Genomic DNA, 20861 nt, shown 5'->3' with positions numbered 1-20861 from the left:
TATGGCGCTGTGTTGCAGGGTTATCGAGTTTCTCTCCCTGCTTAGGTCAGGAAATGACAGGTCTCTTTAGAAAACTGCTGATGCCACTGAATAACTTTGTGGGTATGTGGCATGGCCTACAGTCAGACAATGCTCTCTGATTTTAGCACATTTATTCAAATAACCTAGGCTTTATTCATGTCAATGGAACTTACCTTGAGGTACTGTTTATAAGATTAGGGTACAATCCTGCCTTAGGGTACAATCCTTAGGGTACAATCCTGCAGCTGGAAAATGAGTGACACTGAACCTTTAGTTTTGGAAAGGGCAGAGCTTAAGTCAGCAGGAGCAGGAGCATTTTCGTATTTTTGCCTCCTTGACTGCGAAAAAGTAGTAAGGGAGTCGTTTAGGCTGAAGAAAGCTCCTGCCCCTTCCCCCCACGGCACTGTCCTTCTCAGCCCTGGGTTGCCAGGTAACTGGTTATGGATGTATTAATTTGAAGAGAGAAATGGGAACTGCTTGTCAGTTTGTCCTTCATTTTAATCAGTACAGCCCACTTACAGTGGAACTGAGGTGAATTACTTAGATGCCCAGTGATTTCCTGAATGAGCATTTTAGCCCTGGCTAGCTGCTACGTCATGCTACATTCCAGGCAGAAGGTACATAGTATTGCTAGTTATTTCCCCTTGGTTGCTTAAATCAGAATTCCTATTGCCTGTATCTACTTCGGGGATCTAGCATTTTGGGAGGGTGTGCGTATATTCTGTTTACAAGTGGGCATGACAGAGCTGAATGGCAGTGTTGCCTGTATCCTTTTCCTGACCTCTTCTCTACTGCCAAAGATTTACTCCCAGCACTATTTTGCACCCGATTTGTGCTTAATCTGTGCTTAAAGCTATTTGTAAGAAAGAGTGCAGCACACTGCGTGTGGAGTACATTCTTTCTTCCAAGTCAGTACAGAGAAGCTGTAAATTCTGACTTCTGTCTGGGTGATTTCGTGACATAGTTTTTCTTTCCTAGCCAGCTTAAAATGTCCTCCTTGATTGTTCTGACCACTTTCATAATCCTCCTTGATCTGACCATAGGGGGATCCTTGTTTTAATTAGTTCTCATTTAGACTACTGTATTTACTTTGCCTGGAGCTGCCTTGAAAATTGTTCTGAACTTTCAAGTAGTGAAAAATACCGAACACAAATTATGGTCTGGTGTGTATTTTAGGGACCAATTATCACCAGTCTTTAAGTTGCCTGTGAGGGCTTCCAATTTATTTCTGAGCTCAGTACAGGATTTGGCTTTAACTCTCAACAGCTTAGGTGCCAGGCTATCAGAAAGACCACCCACTCTCATATGAGATTGCTTGTAATCTATGATTTTCATTGAAGACCCTGTTATATGCCCCATCAACAAGAAAGGCTGGGTCGCCGGGTCAGTATGTTGGCTGTGAAGCATCTTCAGGAGTGGCACCAGATTGGCTCCCTCCTGTCTGCATTAAAATTGTGCAGTGAATTGTCTGATTTGTTTGGCTCTTTGGACTCCTTTGGAGTTGCTTAAAATCATATGTTGTTTCTGTTTCTTCTCTGTTATACATCATAACTTATAGGGCTGCACACACTTCAAAAATGATTCAGAATTGCTTCAGATGTAGCACCTCTCTATTCTTCATTAAAGCAGCCATGTCTTCTTTCAGGGTTCCATGTACAGTATGTGTGAAAAAAGTTGCAGCCACTTTAAGAGTCTTATTAACTTTAATGAGTGGACTTCTTGAAGCAGTGGAGGTCTGAAAAATGTAAGGCTAATTTAATGAGTAGCAGATAGATGCTCTGCTTGCACAAGATCCAATTCCACATACACACAAAATTAAAGTGTACACAGCCCTAATAAGTTATAATGTATATGTCTAAACTATACATAATTTTGGGAGGAGAAGCAACAGTTTGAGAAGCAACAGTTTATAAGTGCTATTAATAGTAGGATTTCTTTTAGTAGAGCTATCGTATCTGGGCTGCATAACTCCAGATGTTTAAATAATATCTTTATAATTCCTTGAATAGATGTCTCAAGTATTTGGGAATAAAGGCACATGCTAAAATACAACTCTGAGGAATTTGCATCTCCTTTGATAAGCTGACTCTTTTTAAATTCTTGTTTGATTAATTTTCATTGACTCATTCATTCTCTGTAACTTTACTGTTGTGCCAGGTTTCATTTTGGTGTTTTTTTAAAATGCCAAATTAAAGTAGTGACAGGTTCAATATCAAAGGTTTCAGGGGCCTGTTGCCAAGGGTTTAATTATATTCTTCTGGCAAATGTTCCCTGTTTGCTCTTTCAAAGACTCAGGCATTACTGGGTATCTGCTCTACAGTTTCAGTCAGCTGAGGAGGGAGGCCCTGAAGTGATGCAAAAGGCTCCTTTTGGTGAGAACCAGCAATCAGAAATGTCAGCTTCAAGACAACCTGGGCATACATTTCGTCTAGGAGACCTCATGACCTTATTACCTGGAAATTTTAGAAGATAGCAATTTGCATGTGGTCCACTGGTCTCTCTCAGGTAATATTGATTAAGTGAAGAAGTTACAGCAGTTCCTCGTTATAGTTACCAGATATAGACTGCATAATCTGAGGGTAACACTATACTGTATGGCAATACAGAACTGGAATTTTCTGTATCTGTGCTGCATTCTACTACAGTAGCCATCTAGATTTCTGCAATCCAGATTTTGTAATGCATGATTTTAATAATTTTCTTAAAAATATAAAAATAAAGCAAAAAGCAGAGCCTGCAAATACCATTTAACCCGTTCAAAGTAAACTCTCTTTCTTTCTCTTTCAGACTCTAAATAATACAAAGGAGCAGATAAGATAGATACAAAAGAAATAAATAAATGGAAGAAAATTAAAAAGACAAAACATAAATAATGATATTTATCTAATTTTCTACAATGCAAGAATATTAGACCACACAGAACAATATTTTCCTATTTTTATTTTATGTTGATATAAAGCCAGTTCAAAAGCTGAGAGTTGGCAAATTTTATTAAATTATCTTTTAGACTCTGCAGGACAAATATTCTTGCAGCAGTACATAATCACTTTTAGGGGGGCAACAGTTCAGATACAATATATCCAATGTTTCTCATAAATAGACAGATTTCAAGGTTCGGGATATAATTTGACAGTACATGAACATCTTTAAACTAACATGTTTTACTTCTTCCCAAACACATGGTTCAGCATGATGTTAATGTCAAACCAGAAAGGAACATGGCCAAATCATATGTACTAAAGTGCCTTCAAATTTATTGCATCTCCAATGTAAGAAGAATGGTGGCTAACTCTAAACCTAACTCTCCCATCCCCAATATTTTTATTGAATTAATTTAGTCTTTAGCTCATAAGGAACATATTTGGTATTCATGAAAACATGGGACCATTGATTTGGTAAGACCAGACACTCCAATTCATCATTCTAAATTTGTGTGTTACCCAAATTTATTTTTGTACAATTTAGCCCAGATCCGGTAGCCTTATTGTAGTGCCATACTGAGACAAAAGTCAATCAATACATTACTTTTGGGAGACCAAGCAATACTAAAACAACTGCCTGGTAAACTTTTTTTCTTCTAATAGGCTGCCCTATACTACAGCAATTATAACAGCAATTATTGCTCCTGGAGAGATCATTGTGGAATGACATATTTTTAAGTGCCAATAAAGGTAAATTGATTTAGAAAAGTCAAACCAAAATACAGTGCTTTAACTAACTGCAGGGGGAAGATGAAGGAAATGCCTAAGATCCTGTTGCTTTTTCCTGAGCCTTGCCTGATTTAAACCCGTTCCTTTGTGTGACTGTATTTATGGCTGTTTTTCCTGGAAAGCAATTGTTTTCAAGCCATTGGAAGCAATACCTTGTGCTTTTTCTGAATATTTAAACATTTATCCAGCTCATGGTAAGAAAAAAAAACTGAATTCTTTGGTTCAGACTTATTAAGGTTAATTTTTAAGATTTTTTTTATCCCGCCTTTATTATTTTTATAAATAACTCAAGGCAGCGAACATACCTATTACTCCTTCCTCCTCCTATTTTCTCCACAACAACAACCCTGTGAGGTGGGTTGGGCTGAGAGAGAGTGACTGTCCCAAGGTCACCCAGCTGGCTTTCATGCCTAAGGCGGGACTAGAACACTCAGTCTCCTGGTTTCTAGCCTGGTGTCTTCAGCACTACTAGTCCGAACTGACTCTGTACTTACTTATGCACTTATTGAAAAGGAAATTCTACCCCATACGCCCGTTATTTCAGTGTTAGAGTATAAATTTAAAATTGTCATAAGGATGATAGCTAACAAAATATGATGAGGAATGCAATAAACAGTATTATATCAATCATTGAAAATGTAGAAGCTTTGAGACATAATTTGCCAAGCAAATCATAGTGATGGGCTTGCATAGAATCAACCCAGAAATGGACTGGCATGTGATGGCATCATTGACATATTATGGCCATAATTAAGGCTAAAGTTTATTTGGGTCATTCTGAATTTAAATCCCTAATCATTTGCAGCCTTAATCTTGCATATTGATGAAAAATGAGGCTGAACCACAAATTAACATTAGCTGTCATGTAAGCATAGGAATAGCGTCTGCCTACTTAAATACTGTATATTTTTAATTTTTTTACTAAACTGGTTTTCCTGCCTTTAGTGAAAAGGCATATTTTTATACTTATTATGCCTGGAAACCAGTGGTACCACACTGAGAGCAGAAACAGCAAAATTGCTAGTACTACCCACATTTGTAAAGCAATTAAAAAGGGATTGTGGGGAAGGTCAGTTCACACAATCAAGGGACCCCTCTTTCCTGTCAGGAAGGAATCCTACCTAGAATCATATTGAGAAATATTTATTGAATGACAGTGGCTGAGTGGTAATGACATGTCAAAGCCTTTTGTATACCTCTTAGGGAGGGCTGGACAACCCACGTCTGCAACTGTATGCTGCTCCCTCGCCATCATGCACCATAACATTTGGTGGCAAAATGGCTCATTCTTGCCACGGTTTTTTTTTTCTATCTTCAAGCAAACATAAGCGCAGAAGTACATTTCAACTCAGTGTGCCCAATGGCATTACCACATCAGTAGACAATACCCCCTTGGAAACCAAAGTAATTTAAACAGAGCCATTCTGCTCTTGGCTAAAAACAGTTGTCTGTTCTTGATCTAGCCTAATATTTCCCGATCCAGTGCCCTTCATGCTGACCAGAGAAATTAAAAGGGTAAAGGCCCAAACACCCTGAAGGACTTCTTGCAGTCTAAGACTTTCCAAGATTTTGTTTTCCTGTATATGTATATAAATAAATGAATGGTCCTAGGAAATGACTATAGACCAGCATATGCACTGCTACTGCTATAGTTTTGGAAAATTATATCTGCTTCAGTATCTATAGTATACTCAGAGTAGAATGTGTGTGTGTGTGTGTGTGTGTGAGAGAGAGAGAGAGAGAGAGATCCTCAGAACTTACACAGTATTTAGAACAAATTTCACCCCTATGTACAAACATTGTTATATGTAAAAACCCTAAGCATAATATGAGAGATGGTTTTCCAAGATGCTGGTACTTTGCAGGAAATAAACTTTAACCTCTATTTTTGGCATGGAAAAGTTCTGAGGCTGAACACTGATGACATTGGGAGAGGGGGAAAGTATGGTAAAGTTCAAAATGCTTTTGTTCTTGTAAATGCTGCTGATCAGCAAGATTTTTGAACAAAAAGGGAAGCAGGCTGTCCAGATTGAGAGAAATGATTTGGCAGTCTTGTTTACTGCTACTGTACAGGGCTCTGTGGCTATTGAATAGATCTGAGGGTGGGAAAAAACTTACAACCACCTCCTTGTTTCTTCCAGGTGAAGAGTGAAGGTCCTAAACTAGTGCCCTTTTTCAAAGCCACCTGTGTCTACTTTGTCCTCTGGTTGCCAACCTCCAGCCCTTCCTGGTTCAGTGCCCTGATCAAGTGTTTGCCAATCTTCTGCTTATGGGTCTTCCTGCTGGCACATGGGATCAATTTCCTGACAGCCCATCACAACGCCTGTAGGATCTTTGCTGGTTTGATATTCTCCGCCATGGGAGATGCCTTCCTCATCTGGCAAGAGCAAGGCTACTTTATTCACGGTCAGTGGGATGCCCGTTTTGAAGGGAACAGAACCTTTGGGGAAAATACCTGATGCTGCCAAGGATTATGTTGGAATCCACACCCAGTTTTGGCACTGGGACTGGAGCTGGTCTGCACCTGTGTGGAGCTTTAGTGTATAACTAGAGATGTAGGGAGCAGTACCAAGAAACTGGAGTGAGGAGAAGTCCTGTTGCTACATGGAGGGAGTCACTATCTGCCCTAACTTCTTTGCCCTCAGACCAGTCACCCTGATCTGAGTTGCAGAATGGAGAGAGAGTGGGTTACGCCTGGTGCCACGTGGCTCATGCAGGAACAGAGCTGTTCAATAGTGAGGGATAGTTCCCTGAAATCTTTTCTGTATATCCCATTTGCTCTCCTGCCTTTTGGTCATGGAAAGTTTGTATGTAATTCATAATTTCATTATGGTCTTTGTCATCCCTTTGCACCCCAAACTAAAATTTCTAAATCACTCCTGCTCAGATGCTGAATTAACAAACCAGCAAACAAATTAACAATCACAACATAGGCTTGGACCTGTCAGAGAGACCTGTAGCCTTTTTAGCTTGTTATTCCTGCATCCCAATTACCCCTGAAGAAATGAGCACGTGACTTTTTGTGACATCTCCTCTGGCAGGAGACATCTACTGTTTTTACAAGAGTTGTAGGTACAATGTACATTTTCTATAAGATACGTTCACTTGTTTTGCCTTGTCAATATGTTTTGCAGATTTTTGAAGTTTTGTGTGCACCACAAGTGAGGGTGGCTGGGTCTGTGTCAGACTTCCCTTGGCTGGCCAGGCAGAACAGTTTTCCAAAGACACAAGTTCTCGAACTGGAAGGTTTGTTGTAGAAAAGATGTGAGGCCATTACGACAAAATTCCAGTGACTGCTGGGTATCCAACACAAGCTCTGTTTCTAGTGAAATCAAAATTCAGATTCTTGTACCTCTTTTTCCTATCCGCGTGAGGCAAAGGGCTAGAAGCCTCTCTTCTTTGAGTGGGAGAGACAATTTCTGTCTGTTTCTTGTTTTGTTAAAAAAACAGAACAGAGCAAAATCAAATAAAGTATTTGCTTCTGACTGTGTGAGAACTGGCTCTCTCAGTCTGAACTGGTGTAGCCATTTTTACATTTTTCTACTTTCTGCAAAGAAGACAGGAAAGCTGGCATTTTCTATTCTATCTTTTTTTTTCATCCACAGTGATGCAATCAGATTTTCAAGAAAATACTGGATGGCCATTTGTCCAGAACGGTATGCAGATGCCTGCTCTGGGCAGGGGGTTGAAGTAGAAGACCTCCAAGGTCCCTTGCAACCCTATGATTCTACGATATAGGGTGGCCACATCTGGGTTACAAAAGTCCAGATAGCTACTAAAAGGCAGCAAAGAGTTACAATTTTTTCTGTATCTTTTTACTGCTATCTAGGGATTATCTGGATTTTTTTTTTTAGCATAGACCTGGTAGCTCTAGACAGGTTCATCTTACTAATCTCTTACCCATTTTTGCTCATTTCTAATGAACTAATCTCCCCTAAGCTGTGGAGAGGGTTGAAAACCTTGTTAATCATAGAGTTGGGGAGCCTAGTGAAGCTCCATTTTCATAGAACTTCATCTTGATTTTAGGAAAGGTAAAGCTTAACCCCACAGTTAGGGTAGTTAGTGCAACATGGGTGACTGAATCTCAGGGCACATATCCAGCCTTCATTATCCTGTTATGAGATCCCCTCTGTAGAGTTATTTTTCAAAAGTATGTTTTGTACTTTTGCAAACATTGCTGAAAATCTGCTGGTATTTCCTGACTGTGTGAATGACACTATTTTTGTGAGGTAAATGGTGGCATTTGTAGAAATGAATTGGACCTAGAATACAAGATTGTTATAACTTTTGCTGAGCAGTGTTCTAAAATGATTATTGTGACATATATTAACCACTTTGTTCTCTACTGATTCAGACTTCATTTGTTCTCCTTTCCCCAGGCTTGTTGATGTTCGGCATTACACACATCCTGTATTCTTCAGCATTTGGAATTAAACCTTGGGACCTGAAAGTTGGCCTTGGGATTGGCTTAGTGTCCAGTTTCTGCTACACCTTCCTGTATTCCTACCTCTCAGGCCCATTTACCTACTTGGTAGCTGTCTACGTTGCCTTGATTGGCTTCATGGGCTGGCGGGCTATGGCTGGTGTGCAGCTCTGCAATGACCTTTGGACTTGGACCAAGCTTTCTGCTTGCATCGGTTCTGTGCTTTTCATGGTGTCTGACCTGACTATTGCTGTCAACAAGTTCTGCTTTCCTGTCCCCTACTCACGGGTCATCATCATGGCCACTTACTATGCGGCTCAGATGCTCATTGCGCTTTCTGCAGTGGAGAGCAAGGATGAAGAAGTTTTCAAAAAGAGGAAATAGATGGCAGATTCACAAACTCTGTTGGAGATGCTATAGCTGCATTCATCCTGGAGGATCTTTCAGAATCAGTGACTGCAAGTCTTGCTTCTTTGAAGCATTTCCTTTATAGTATTTAGATGGTTTTCTCTAGTCCTGCTGGTTGGAGTATGGAACTCACAGTGGAAGTTTAGATTGTTTCTAGAGTATTTACTTCCTGACCCTTGGAAACCTCTCTAGCACATCATAATATTTGTATAATGCAGAAACTGGTGCTGAACATTCCAGTGGGACAAAGCTCATTTCAGGACAATATTACCATTAAATAGGATAGGCAGTACACTGGAATTTAAGAGCTTTGTCTTCAACATGGAACGCGCAAAATCACATGAAAAAGAGTCTCAGTGCTGCATAAGCCTCGGTATTGCATACATTACAATAGAACTGTGAATCATTGTGAGTCTACACAAGAAATCCTTGGGACCTGAAAAGTACCACAGGATGTAGGAGCACTCATGGGAATCACCATGGGTAATGTAGTTCATGCTGTCCTTGGGAGAAAACAGTTCAAATTCCAGATTCCTGAAATCATTTATTTATAGGCCATGTATAGCCTTTTTTTTTTTTGGTGAATGTGAATCCTGCAGAGCATCTTTTTTTCTGCAGACTTTAAAAGCAACAACAAAATGCAATGATCTTCTCAGGCTAGTTGAGGTTGGAGGCAGGGAAAATGTGGGGGGGGGAAAGGGTTTTAACAATAAAACATGTCATTCTGTGCAGTGAATCCGCTCTTCCAAGGGAAAACTTCCAGCGTATTAGTGCTGAAACACTAAGAAGGACACCTGGGTGTTTTAAGTCGCCAGCTGCTTTGAGGACATAATTGATTGGCCAAGGAAATCAGCTTCTTGTACAAGATTCTCAGCCTCTTTTCCTCTCCACAATCAGTGCCAGGGTGTCTTGGAAGAGAATGCATACCCAGGGTCTGGTCATGATGAAGAATGACTGTGTAATGGATGCCTAAGGTACATTTGCAATTCACCCTTCAACTATGAACTTGGTGGATATTCATGGAGTGTTATTTATTTAAAGTGAAGCCAGTGGCTTCTGGGCATCTGCTTGTGCATCTGCTCTTGCCTTTCTGTAGACATATACAACAGTATTTCCCCACCACGTCCAGCCAGAGCTATAGACTTTGCAGGTGCCTTCATGTCTACAGTTGCAGCATGGATCATGCTGATGGGCACACCCAATCACCAAAGTGCTGAGAGACTATCGCTTCACCATGCTCCAAAGCCACTCATTTGTTCATTTTCCTCCAGCAACACTGAACTACTGCTGGTCAGCCTGGGAGGGAAGTTCAGTTGCATGCTAGCACTTTCCCTGGTTTTGTGGCATTCAGCATACAAAATGGGTTATATTGACTCACACTGCAGCAGTCAATGTGAAATCCCTTGGGTCCATACCCTCTTGGTAGCTCAGGACCCTTTTTGGGGAAAACATCTCCCGTATGTATTTTTCTTACTACATTTTTCCTTCACAGTCTATTATGTAAGTTCATGTCAGTGTTTATTTCTGATCATTTAGAATTGCTTGATGCCCTTCAGATCTGCTAGGACTTCTGCAACACTCAGAATTTTTTGTCAACATAACAGCTGTAGGACCATAGGAGTTGTAATTCCAATACTCCCTGGAAGACACCAGGTTGGGGAAGACTGATGTAGAACACAGAGCATCCCATTAGATTCCCTCTATCACATTCTTTCATGAGAATTCTCTTTCTGCTTGCAAAAGTAATTGTATAAAAATGTAGTCATGAGAGTGTATATTTGTATATACAACTATACAAAAAGTGTATAGTGAATATTGGGGGGAATTCCAAAAAATTGACATCTCTAAAGTCTACAAGTGGTCCCCACTTAACAACCACTCGTTCAGCAACCGTTTGAAGTTACGATGGCACTGAATGAGTGGGATTTATAACCGATCCTCATAGTTGTGGCTGTCGCAGCATCCCCACAGTCATGTGATTGCAATCTGGGTGCTTGGCAACAACTTACAATTACGACAGCATCCTTCACGGCTGGCTTTTGACAAGCAATGGGGAAGCTGGCAGGAGGTTGCAAATGGCGACCACCATGATGTCACATTTAACAATGTCGTGGGATTTGCTTAATGATGGCAACAAGAAGTGCCAGAACTGCTTTCGCTGAGTGGCCCAATTACATGACAATGTGCTCTATGACTGCGTCACTTAGCAACAGGAATTCCAGTCCCAATTACCGTTGTTAACCAAGGGCTACCTGTATTGAAAATATTTCAGCTTGCTTGTATTGCCCATCCCCTTTTACACAGCTGCATCCTGTTATTCAAAAGTGATCCTAAACATCTAGCCCATAATTTCAATGAACCTTATTTCCCAGAGATGCAACTATACCCCAGATTTTAACCATGAAAAATGGAAGATGCATTTTAAGACTTCCCGTAATTATTTAAGCAATACGCTACTGTCAGTTCAGGAAACAGAATTTCTGTCTGTGCTATAAATTTAGGTTGTCTTTTACTACTGTATTCATTATAGCAGCATGTTTTGCAAACAGCTGCTAGAACAGGTTTAATTTGCAGAAGGAATACAACAGAATAACTGAAAGTCAAACCATTCTCAAATTGTTTCTTATCCTGTATTCAAAGATAAGGGGGGGAAAGTAAAAGTGCTATACAGCTTAAACTTTAGGTAAGACTTGAACGATGCCACTGAGTGATTCTCCATGGGCATTGATTGCTGGTATCTCTCTGATGAAAATCCTCTACAGTATTATTTTACCTTGGAATAGAAATCCGACCAAATTTTAAATATTAAATCAGAGATAGCAATAAGGGATGTGATGGTATCCAACTTTTCTGACCCCTTCTTTGAAAGTACAAAGCTCCTGCTGCAGAGCTGTTCAGTGAATCATCCTCAGGAGAACATGGCTGAGGAGACTTGTGCCCTGATGAACAAGCTTGCCTGTTGTGTATCTGGATTTCATTGGTTACACCAGAGACTGACGTGTTTTTTCTTAAAAGAGCTGCCTGACCTCATGGATAATCTGTTAGGGGGCTGCATGTGATTGAGCATTGGACCAAGCTAGGAATTAGCAATAGTTGATTTTTCTGGAAGTTATATAATGCACCCTAACTTTTTGAATAGAGAAGACATTTTTTATGTACCTGATCTATTTGGCTGACTATGATCTCTTCTGAATTAGGATATTTGACCTGGGCCTGGTTAGGCAGCTGCTCATAAAAGGATCTGTTTTATATGTGACTTTGCCTTTGAATCTCTTTGATGCAATCTAGGTATACTCTAGTTCAGTGTTTCTCAACCTTGGCAACTTGAAGATGTGTGGACTTCAACTCCTAGAATTCCCCACCCAGCCAAACACTGCTCTTGTTAATGTGAAAAAGAAGAGGTGGAGGTGGAGGAGGAGGAGGAAGAAGGAGGAGAAGAAATAGAGATGTGAGTGAATATTCTGGCCAAATATGGATATACATTTTCTGGCAGGAGCATTTTATATCTTGTTCATCTTTATGGGACCTGTCTTATAATATGTCCTTCCAAAATTGAGTCACAGGCATTTTTCAGACTTTGACTTTATTGTGAAATTGTCTTTTCTATCTATTCTTCTGTGGACCCTTGTATTCTCTTAAGTCCAGCACTGTGTTTATGTTAACTTGTTGGTCTGTTTGTTTGATTCGTAGAATTCCAGAGTTCTAAGAGAAACTAACAGGTGTAAAGGTAAATGCATTCCAGAGTTGGTAGGGACCGAACAGCTTGCCTGCCACTGTACTCTTGATAAATGGCCAACTAGCTTCAACATTTAACACTCCCCACAAATCATCATCATCATCATCATCAGGCATTTCCCAAAAAGCCTTTTATATTATCAGACACCTCATGCTATCAGAATGTTCTTTCTAATACTGAGTTATAATCTTCTTCCTCTCTGTAACTTAAGCATATTACTGTAGTTTGGACCCTAAACAACAGAACATGTTTGCTACATCAACCCTGTGACAGCTCTTTGAATATTTAAAGATATTTAAAGATCATGTCCACTATTCAACATCTCTTTGCCGGATTTGGCTGCCATGCTCTTAACTATCTTTGTCACTCTTCTCTGGACATGATCCAGTTTGTTGATTGCAATCATACGACCCAGACTTAATCAGTACTGTTCAAGGCAAGTATTGGTTTCAGAATAGCACTGAAATTTCAGAGTAAAAAGAAGCCACTTCTGTTTGAATAAAAGTTGAGTGCCTAGTTTTTTTTAAAACAAGAGGTGAGTTAAAATTTCTCTGCTTAATCTCATTCAGTTGAGAACTTTTCAGATCATTCATCCATATAGTAAATACAGAAACCTTTTTGGTTGCCCCTAGCTTCCTTAGCCAGATGCTATTTTTTCATCATTGCCAGGAAGGTACTTCCTTTCTTAGCGAAGTTACTAGAGACCCTTAACTGATTTTAGTAAGTACCATTTATTTTGGAGAATACGACTTCCACAATGACCATATAATTATTTTGATTTCAGTCTACCACACTTCATCATCTGAAATTATTTATGTAATACAGCTACTGGAACACATTTTAAATTCTTTATAGTTTACCAGCACTACTTCCCAAGACTTCTACATATCCCACAAAGTATTGTATTTGTGTGTATGTGTGAGTGAGAGGTACTTTTTTAACACTGGACATTGGCTTATCATGTTCCCTAAGATTGTTCTGCTGCTTTTCAAAGATTCATCAGAAAGGAATCATTGGCTCAAATATTAAAGCTGGAAAATATAGGTAGCTTTTAGTGTCTTCTGCTTTAAGTATAATACATAAAATTCAACTGCGATACAGAAAAGTTTGTTCTTGGGATAATCTGCCAGAAAACTGAACAGGCATAAAATATGTATTTATTATATTTTTAAAAGAAACCCCATATCTTTTATACTTAAAAAGCATTAAACATATTTAACATTAATTAGTTAAGTAATAGTGTCAGATTGAGAAAAAAAGGAATTGTGCAAATTACTATCTCTTTTCATGAAAAATTTTAAATTTTACTATTAGTTTGATTGGTTGCTTTCTAAGAAAGGCTACGAGAACTGGGCTGAAAAACTCCATATGTCCACAAGAGGGTGACCTAACTAGGTTTTTCCAGTCTAGTTCAGTCCAGGACCACCGCCACCTGCAAGAAGATAAGATTGCAAAGGATTCTATTTCCTAAAAATTAGGTCAGGCTGATGGGCTTAAATGAAAGGCCTGATTTAAATGACAGAGCATGGATAATCTTTAATGTTGTTGGATAATATAGTCAACATTTCATTCCTGATAGAAATTGTGACTCATCTGGGTGAAAGAGCAATAAGAGGATTTAGCAAACTAATGTCTCCACTCATCCACCCTCAGGATGAGCTCTGTTCTGTGCTCCGATCATCAGATGTCCACAGAAATCCTGTGCATCTGAAGTTTCTCCAAATTATCCCAATTCTGTAAAATATGTTTAATATAAATGGTCTACCTTTTTGTTGATGTTTGTTCTTTGAGATAGGGCTGAGGACGAAAACCTGAAGGAATGGAATTAGACTGTTTCAAAAAGGGTTTTATGGAATGTTCTTTCACAGGTAACTTACATTTTGTATGCTCTAGGACTCAGAAAGCAGGTGATGATTATACAATTCCTGAGCAATTGATTGGAAAGGTGCCCCGTTTCTTAGAGTGTATGCATGTATCTGAGAAAGAAAGTGACTGAACGAAAGAGAGTCATCAGTCGAAGGTGTCAGAGAAGTTCACTGGCTGCATTCATACAAATATCCTTCATTTTGCTACTGTTTTAACCAATTTTATGGGCTCTGTTACATTAAATCATAAAGAGGCTGGGTTCCCACAACATAGTAAGCCACAAAAAGCCTGGCCAAAGTTCATACTAAAGTTAGCATGTTATGCAAATGAACTGTGAGTTCTTTGCCACATCTTGTTAAGTATCTTGTATGGACACCACCTTTGTAAGGTCATCATCCCTCTTCCTTTCTCCTCATTAGATTATATAACTGACAAAAATTGTATCTGCTCAGTGAGAGATGGACTTGCTTCTGGATACATGGAGGTCTGAAAGGAGATCTTTTAAAATTTAATTATGAAAGGTAAAGAAAAGTGCATAAAATTAATTGGAGGAACACACCTGATGTCAGCTAAAGAAATCATCCTAGAATGTTAAAAAGATTTTCTTTGAAAAAAAAAATCATGATTTCTTCTGATCCAAAAGAAACAAAACAGCACAAAAGCAATTTAACATTACTATGATGCAGTCTTCAGAAAAACCCTGATGAGGGAGAGGAAATCCTGGAGCTTTGAATATCAGATATAAGGATCCAGGACATAAGATCTATCAGGATGGGATGTTTGTTCATTCCTTCCCTTGCAGATATCTCTGGAATGCTTTGGATTTGATTGTGGGCCATCAGATGTATCATTGGATCCAATTCCTTGAAAGAGGCCTGACCATTGCAAGGGAGAGGACGGCAGTGTCAATAGTTTGTGCTGGCATTTGCAGCATGGATGGAAAAAAATCCTTGCCAATCTGGAAAAAAGATCCTTGGTTTTAATAAAGGGTCCCTGGACTGCAGTGGTATGGTTCCTAAAGATCCACAGGATGTGTTAGTTTTTTCCTTCCATAGGATCTGAGCTAAGAGAGGAAATTCGCACATCTCCTTCCTATCCTGTAGAAGCCTACCTCCTGTCCCTTCCTCCACCCTTCTCCATGGCATCATTGCTCAGAGGCTAGAGAGGAAAGAGTGAAGCAGATCAGGTGGCATGTATGGGCAGATTAGTGGACATATCCCTTTCAGGGGGACCAACCCTTTTCCACCACACAACATGCCTCAGCCCAGAAAAATAAGTAGACTATCTCCGACAGTCATCTAAATCAGGGTTCCTCAACCTTGGCAACTCTAAGCTGTGCGGACTTCAACTTTGCTTTGCTGGCTGGGGAATTCTGGGAGTTGAAGTCCGCACAGCTTAGAGTTGCCAAGGTTGAGGAACCCTGATCTAAATGATTTTCCTCCTTTTGTTTGCATTCTTTTCAAGGGGCAAGTAAACAAGAAGTTCTGCATCTTCTTTTGCACATCTGTTCTACCTGGATGAAGCCATTAAGGTGCAGGGACTGTCAGAGCCTCTAATGTCAGAGGCCTCCAAGCAGCTCACTAGAATTATTCTGCCACACTTACAGAGCTTTTTCTTTTAGAGGGTCTGGTCTAATCCCCTACCCCTAACATCTTTGCCTTTCTGAATCAATGCTTGCCTACCTACCTCGCAAGGGTACTATAAGAAATTATGGTGTGGCTTTCATCCAAAATGAAAGTCATGTATGTAAGCACAGGTATAATCATATGTACAGCATTCAACTCACATTGAGGAATTTACACAATTGTTTTAAAGAATACCATGTTGTTTTCAAGCAACATTTTAGAAAAAATGTGAATGCCATGGCCAGCATTTTTAAGTACTGTTGATCTATACTGAAGAGGCAAACAAAACTGAAATTAACACAGTGAAAGGAAAAAAGGCTCTTGGGTTTTAATTTGGGAGCATTCAAATAATTTCATTAATTCTCACACTGTTTGCAGACATTGCCACACAATTAAGTCTTATAATTAACTTATGCTGTAAAACTGGCCTTTGGTTTGCAAGGTTTTATTGCTGTCAAACTATATGCATAAAGCGCATGTGTTTAATAGTAGCAATCCTGTGCTTCATTAAAACTCTGTCTTCCCATTTTGTTGTAGTCACCAACTCTCCCAGTTTGTTTTATTCATGCAGCCACAGAATAAACTAATAAATAAATTTATAAATTTATAAATTCCTTTGTAAATCCCTTTATAAATCAAATTAACATTTACTGAATTGCCCGCTTCACTGTACATCGCCATCATTCTGAAGGAATGCGATCAGTAGAAGGCCTTTACCCGCTTTGCATAAGGTATCTTTTGATTGTGCTAAGAGCAGTGATAACTGTAATTCCCAAGGCAAATGAAAAACAACTCATCTTTTTGTGCCAGTCTTTGCAGAAGATTCAATTCAGGACAACAGTGGTACTACTAAAGACTTTGCTTTCAAAGGTGCTATAAAATATTTTTAAATAATATGGAGATCTGCAGTTAACTATGGGCTGTTTTACACCTTGTGTAGCAACAGACTTATTGGCAAAGGTATATCCAGTAGGTTGCTCCAGCCAATCCCATTTCTGTGATGTGTGTATCTCTTTTAATACGTATGTTGCCAGCACGTGCTTTTTCTATTCACATCTTATGCTTTTAGGTGTACATTTAGAAAAAGCAAAAACAAAGTGTTATCAATTAAACACATTTATTATAGCATCTGCTATTGTGGACAGAGTCACTTTCTCAAATGCAAAGATTTTCATTTGAAAAAGTGGGTATTTTCAAATGGAATTGATCTGATGAAATGACTGTCAAAAGGCCATCATGCCTTTAACATATACAGCAACTTCTCTGAGTTGTGTCCAAAGGTAACACATGCAAGACTGGGGTCAGACCAACTCACCAGCTTATGCCAACAATTAGTGGCCAAAGACTAGAATACATCTGGGATTTCCATATCCTTGTATTTTAATCAGTTGTTACATACTAGCAGCTGCAACACAAACCCACAATTTCTAGTGATACTTCCATCTGCATTCCCCAATATGTTTCTGGGTATTCTACAGTATATTAGGTTCTGGCCTACACGCTGAAACACTGGGGAAAGAACTAGGCACCGCTGAATTCAACTCTCCCCAAATCAGGAGTTCTAGAGAAGAGGCAGTGATTTGTATTCCTCCACTGTAAAATATTTTGAGATGAATTATGCTTATGATAGTAATTTGCCAGTTATAAGACAATCCCCTGCTCCATCCCATCCATTCCCCTGAGATGAAAGACATCAAAAAGGGAATAAGGAATGGAGAGATTTTTGAAAAGAGAAGATGCTGAAAAAGCAAGCAGAATTGGAGCCATTTCCCTTACTGTATAGATGTAATGGTATGTAGGAATGACCTTGGGAGGTGTTGTGGGGAGGAGAGATGCTGGCTAGGGCAGGGGGAGCCTGCAGCTGCATAACGGGCAGAGAATGAAACTCAGAAAGGATCCTCCCTAACTTACTAGGCTGTAAAAAGGTGGCGGGAGATTTGTACTTTCAGACTTGCAAGATTCTGTTAATGTAGCCTTACAATATAGTAGAATCAGCTCATCTGGTCATATTTCCTGTCTGGTCTACCTGGGAAGGCTGAAAATAGCATAGTTAATGCTGCAGCTACCAAAATTGCATTATTAACTGTGGTCATGAAAAAAGGGAACAGATGTGAGGGTCTTCCTAAGATAATCCCCCTTTTCCTGCTGGTTGAGGCATGAGATATTTAGTCCTTTTTTAATGGCACTCTTGGATTAGAATCTAAAGATGCTTATGAGCATAGCAGTGGACTATATATACAAGGATTTTGTGCACTTGACTGCAGAAGGGATGACTGCTCTTGCACCAGAAAGCAAGAAGAGAAATTTAGAGGGCAGCCAGCATTTGGAATTTTGGGAAGTTCTGCCTGAAGATACCATGCAGAACTTTTGATAATGGCTTTTCCTCTTAATTGTTTCAATGGTTTGAGAATACGGAGGAATTCAGTCTATATACAAAAGCAGTCTTGCAATAATATGAAGGAATGAGGGAGAACTTAGTAAATAATTAGAGATTTTGCATAAACAAGATTATACCATTTTTTTTCCTTTTGTATTTATTGGAGGTGTATTTGTGGCGTTTAAGAGACAGCAACTCTCCAAATTGAATGTTGGCTTTCATTTAATATTATGTGATATGAATCAAGCTGAGATAACTAGTGCATTGCAAATTATTCTTTTTCTTCACTAATCAACAAGGATTTCATCACTATACAAAACCAAGATAAATCTTTAGTGTGAGACCCCTAGCGATTCTCTCATTAGAGACCCATGGAAATGGATCTGTGGACCATAGCTGCAAAGATACTTACGTTAGGATGAACTCAGAAGCAATTACAATGCAAAGTTTTGTTCTTTCATGCTTAGTGAAAGAGTGTTCGGTTGTGTGTACATTTGTGTATGTACAGTGTGTGTGTGTGTGTATATATGTATATGTATATGTATGTATTATTTTCAATATAAAATACTGTATATAACATAAATAAAGTGAAAACTACGCAAAAGGACAATGTGTTTGGTGCCTTATTTGGCAATTCCTGCTAAAACTGAAAGTGGGGGAAGTTCACCTTTCATATAGACATAGATTTTGTAAGGAAATGTTGAAAGAGCTAACTATACTTACCCTGGTGAAGAGTAGTTTAAGGAGAGGGAGCATAATGAACTTCTTAAGATATTTGATAGGCTGCCAGGCAGAAATTGTATTCAGAGTGTATTCTGTTGCTTCAGAGAGGAGAAGGAGAATGAATGGGTAGAAATTAAAGGGAAGTACATTCTGTCCTAACACTGAGACTGGATTGGAATATCCTGTTCTAATAAACCAGTGGGTCAATGGATTTGAGAATGTTACATTACTATCTTATTACCTTAAGATGTAATCAATGCAAGATTTTTTGTTTGTTTGTTTATTGGATACTTTGGAGGATATGTAGTAAGGGTTAGGTTGAAAGTGTAATTTTTGGAGGGGATGCTAACTCATGTATTTTCCATTTGTTCTATGGTAGCATGGCACTGGGAAAAGAAATAAGGATTAAAGATGAGAATGTGATATTAAATTATATTCTAAAAAATTGGAACTGATCAAAGGATGAAGAACTTTAGATTTACTGTGCATGAGCTGTAGCTAAAAACATTGTTTTATTCTGGAGAAAGCTATTACACATGATTTAAAACCCTGGATAGAAGACATGTATGTGTTCAGTTTCTGTGTATGAACTGGCCTTCTACTGACAAAATGGAATGTCTGATTACATTATTCTGTGCTGCCAAGGTTTAATTTAATTTAAGATCTGAAGTTTTAGTTCTGTAAAAATTTATTTCTAGAGGGGTTTTCTCTCGTTTCATTTTTGTCTGGGTTTTTATATTTTTCTTGTCATTCATATACATGCACACACATTCCCTCTAGGTCACAGATTTTTTAAGTTATAGTCTTGTTGAATAAACCATAACTGGTGCGGTCATACTTTAATACATAAATGGTGGCTTACAAATCATAATGACTAAGTTCATTATGTTGTACCTAGCCAAAACCAATCCTTTCACACACCTTTTGGCATAATACAATGTGTGAACCTGTTTCTGTGAAACTTCGTAAGAGTAGAAATGGTCCATGGCATCGGGAAGTCTGCTCTGGGATAATTGGAGGTAGATTTTGCTGGAAAATTTTAAGCAGAAACTGGATTTTTCCTATGAAGCTTCAGCATGTTAAAGTTGCCTTAACTGTAATTTATTTATGCTACAATTTGTTTATAGTTTGCTTGATACAAAGCACAGAGAACCATAATTCCTGCCAATCAAGGTATTTATTTTCCTGGTATCAGATTAAGAATTGGTCTCACTCATTGCTGAGAACAGGATGTTATTGGAAAGGCTCAGATTATAAACTGTATCTGCTGGACAGCAAAGTCCTAATGCTTGACTGACAGGATCTGGATTTGGCTGTTACATTTCCCCAGTACCCATAGGTAAAATTCAGTTCTCTCCTCCATGACTGCTGGACCTAGCAGCCTTTTGATCCTTTTGTGCACCCTGAATCTCCTCCATGCTCAGCCTGCCAATATTACAGGGAGAAGCAGGAGAACAAGGTCCACTCCATCCGCCAACTCCTTTTGAATCTTCTACTCCCAAATGATGGGATTAGGCTGTGGTACTCAGCTGACTCATGGCCACTTCGGTCTTACCTCTTTCTCTTTTGGTAACATGCCTCATCCATTCCAAGCAGCACATAACTGTATGAGTATATAAATCAGGGTTACTGTGAATATGTAAGAAACAATTCCAGGACAGCAGGGTTTTAAAATGCCTAGATAATTCTGATTCATATTAGGTAAGGTGGGCTTATTTAATACAAAGCTCATTTCTGTATGGTATTTTTAAGTGAGGAGTTAATTGGCATCAGTCATTGTTGAAAATAGCCTGATCCATTGTAACAATGGTTCAGGAAGTGTGGAGAGACCAGCATTCTGCGCTTCCATCAGGTATGGATTGTACAGTACATGGTCTCCAAAACAATGTGTACCAGCCTTCAGATACACATACCAGCAGCAGTGCAACAGGTCATTTTTTCAGGGCCGTGTGTCTTTTCTGTTTTTACAGAA

General features: G+C 39.0%; 1 protein-coding gene across 2 annotated transcripts in view; it reads left to right on the top strand.

The window, feature by feature from the left end:
- The window catches only part of TMEM86A (transmembrane protein 86A), a 32015-nt gene extending 20052 nt beyond the window's left edge, over positions 1 to 11963 (top strand). Inside the window, exons 2-4 of one of the 2 annotated variants that reach the window (XR_010066864.1) lie at positions 5873 to 6137; positions 8111 to 9536; positions 11851 to 11963. Coding sequence is in view for 1 of the 2 variants with exons in the window: in XM_063289370.1 (XP_063145440.1) it covers positions 5873 to 6137; positions 8111 to 8538 (693 nt within the window). In the remaining variant the exon portion in view is untranslated. Of the gene's footprint in view, positions 1 to 5872; positions 6138 to 8110; positions 9728 to 11850 lie in introns of those variants that run through there. The other variant, XM_063289370.1, reaches the window with a different exon arrangement.
- The last annotated feature ends 8898 nt before the right edge of the window (positions 11964 to 20861 follow it).

This window comes from Candoia aspera, chromosome 1 (assembly GCF_035149785.1).
Source record: "Candoia aspera isolate rCanAsp1 chromosome 1, rCanAsp1.hap2, whole genome shotgun sequence".
NCBI lineage: Eukaryota > Metazoa > Chordata > Lepidosauria > Squamata > Boidae > Candoia > Candoia aspera.
This window is presented reverse-complemented; position numbering and strand designations above follow the sequence as displayed.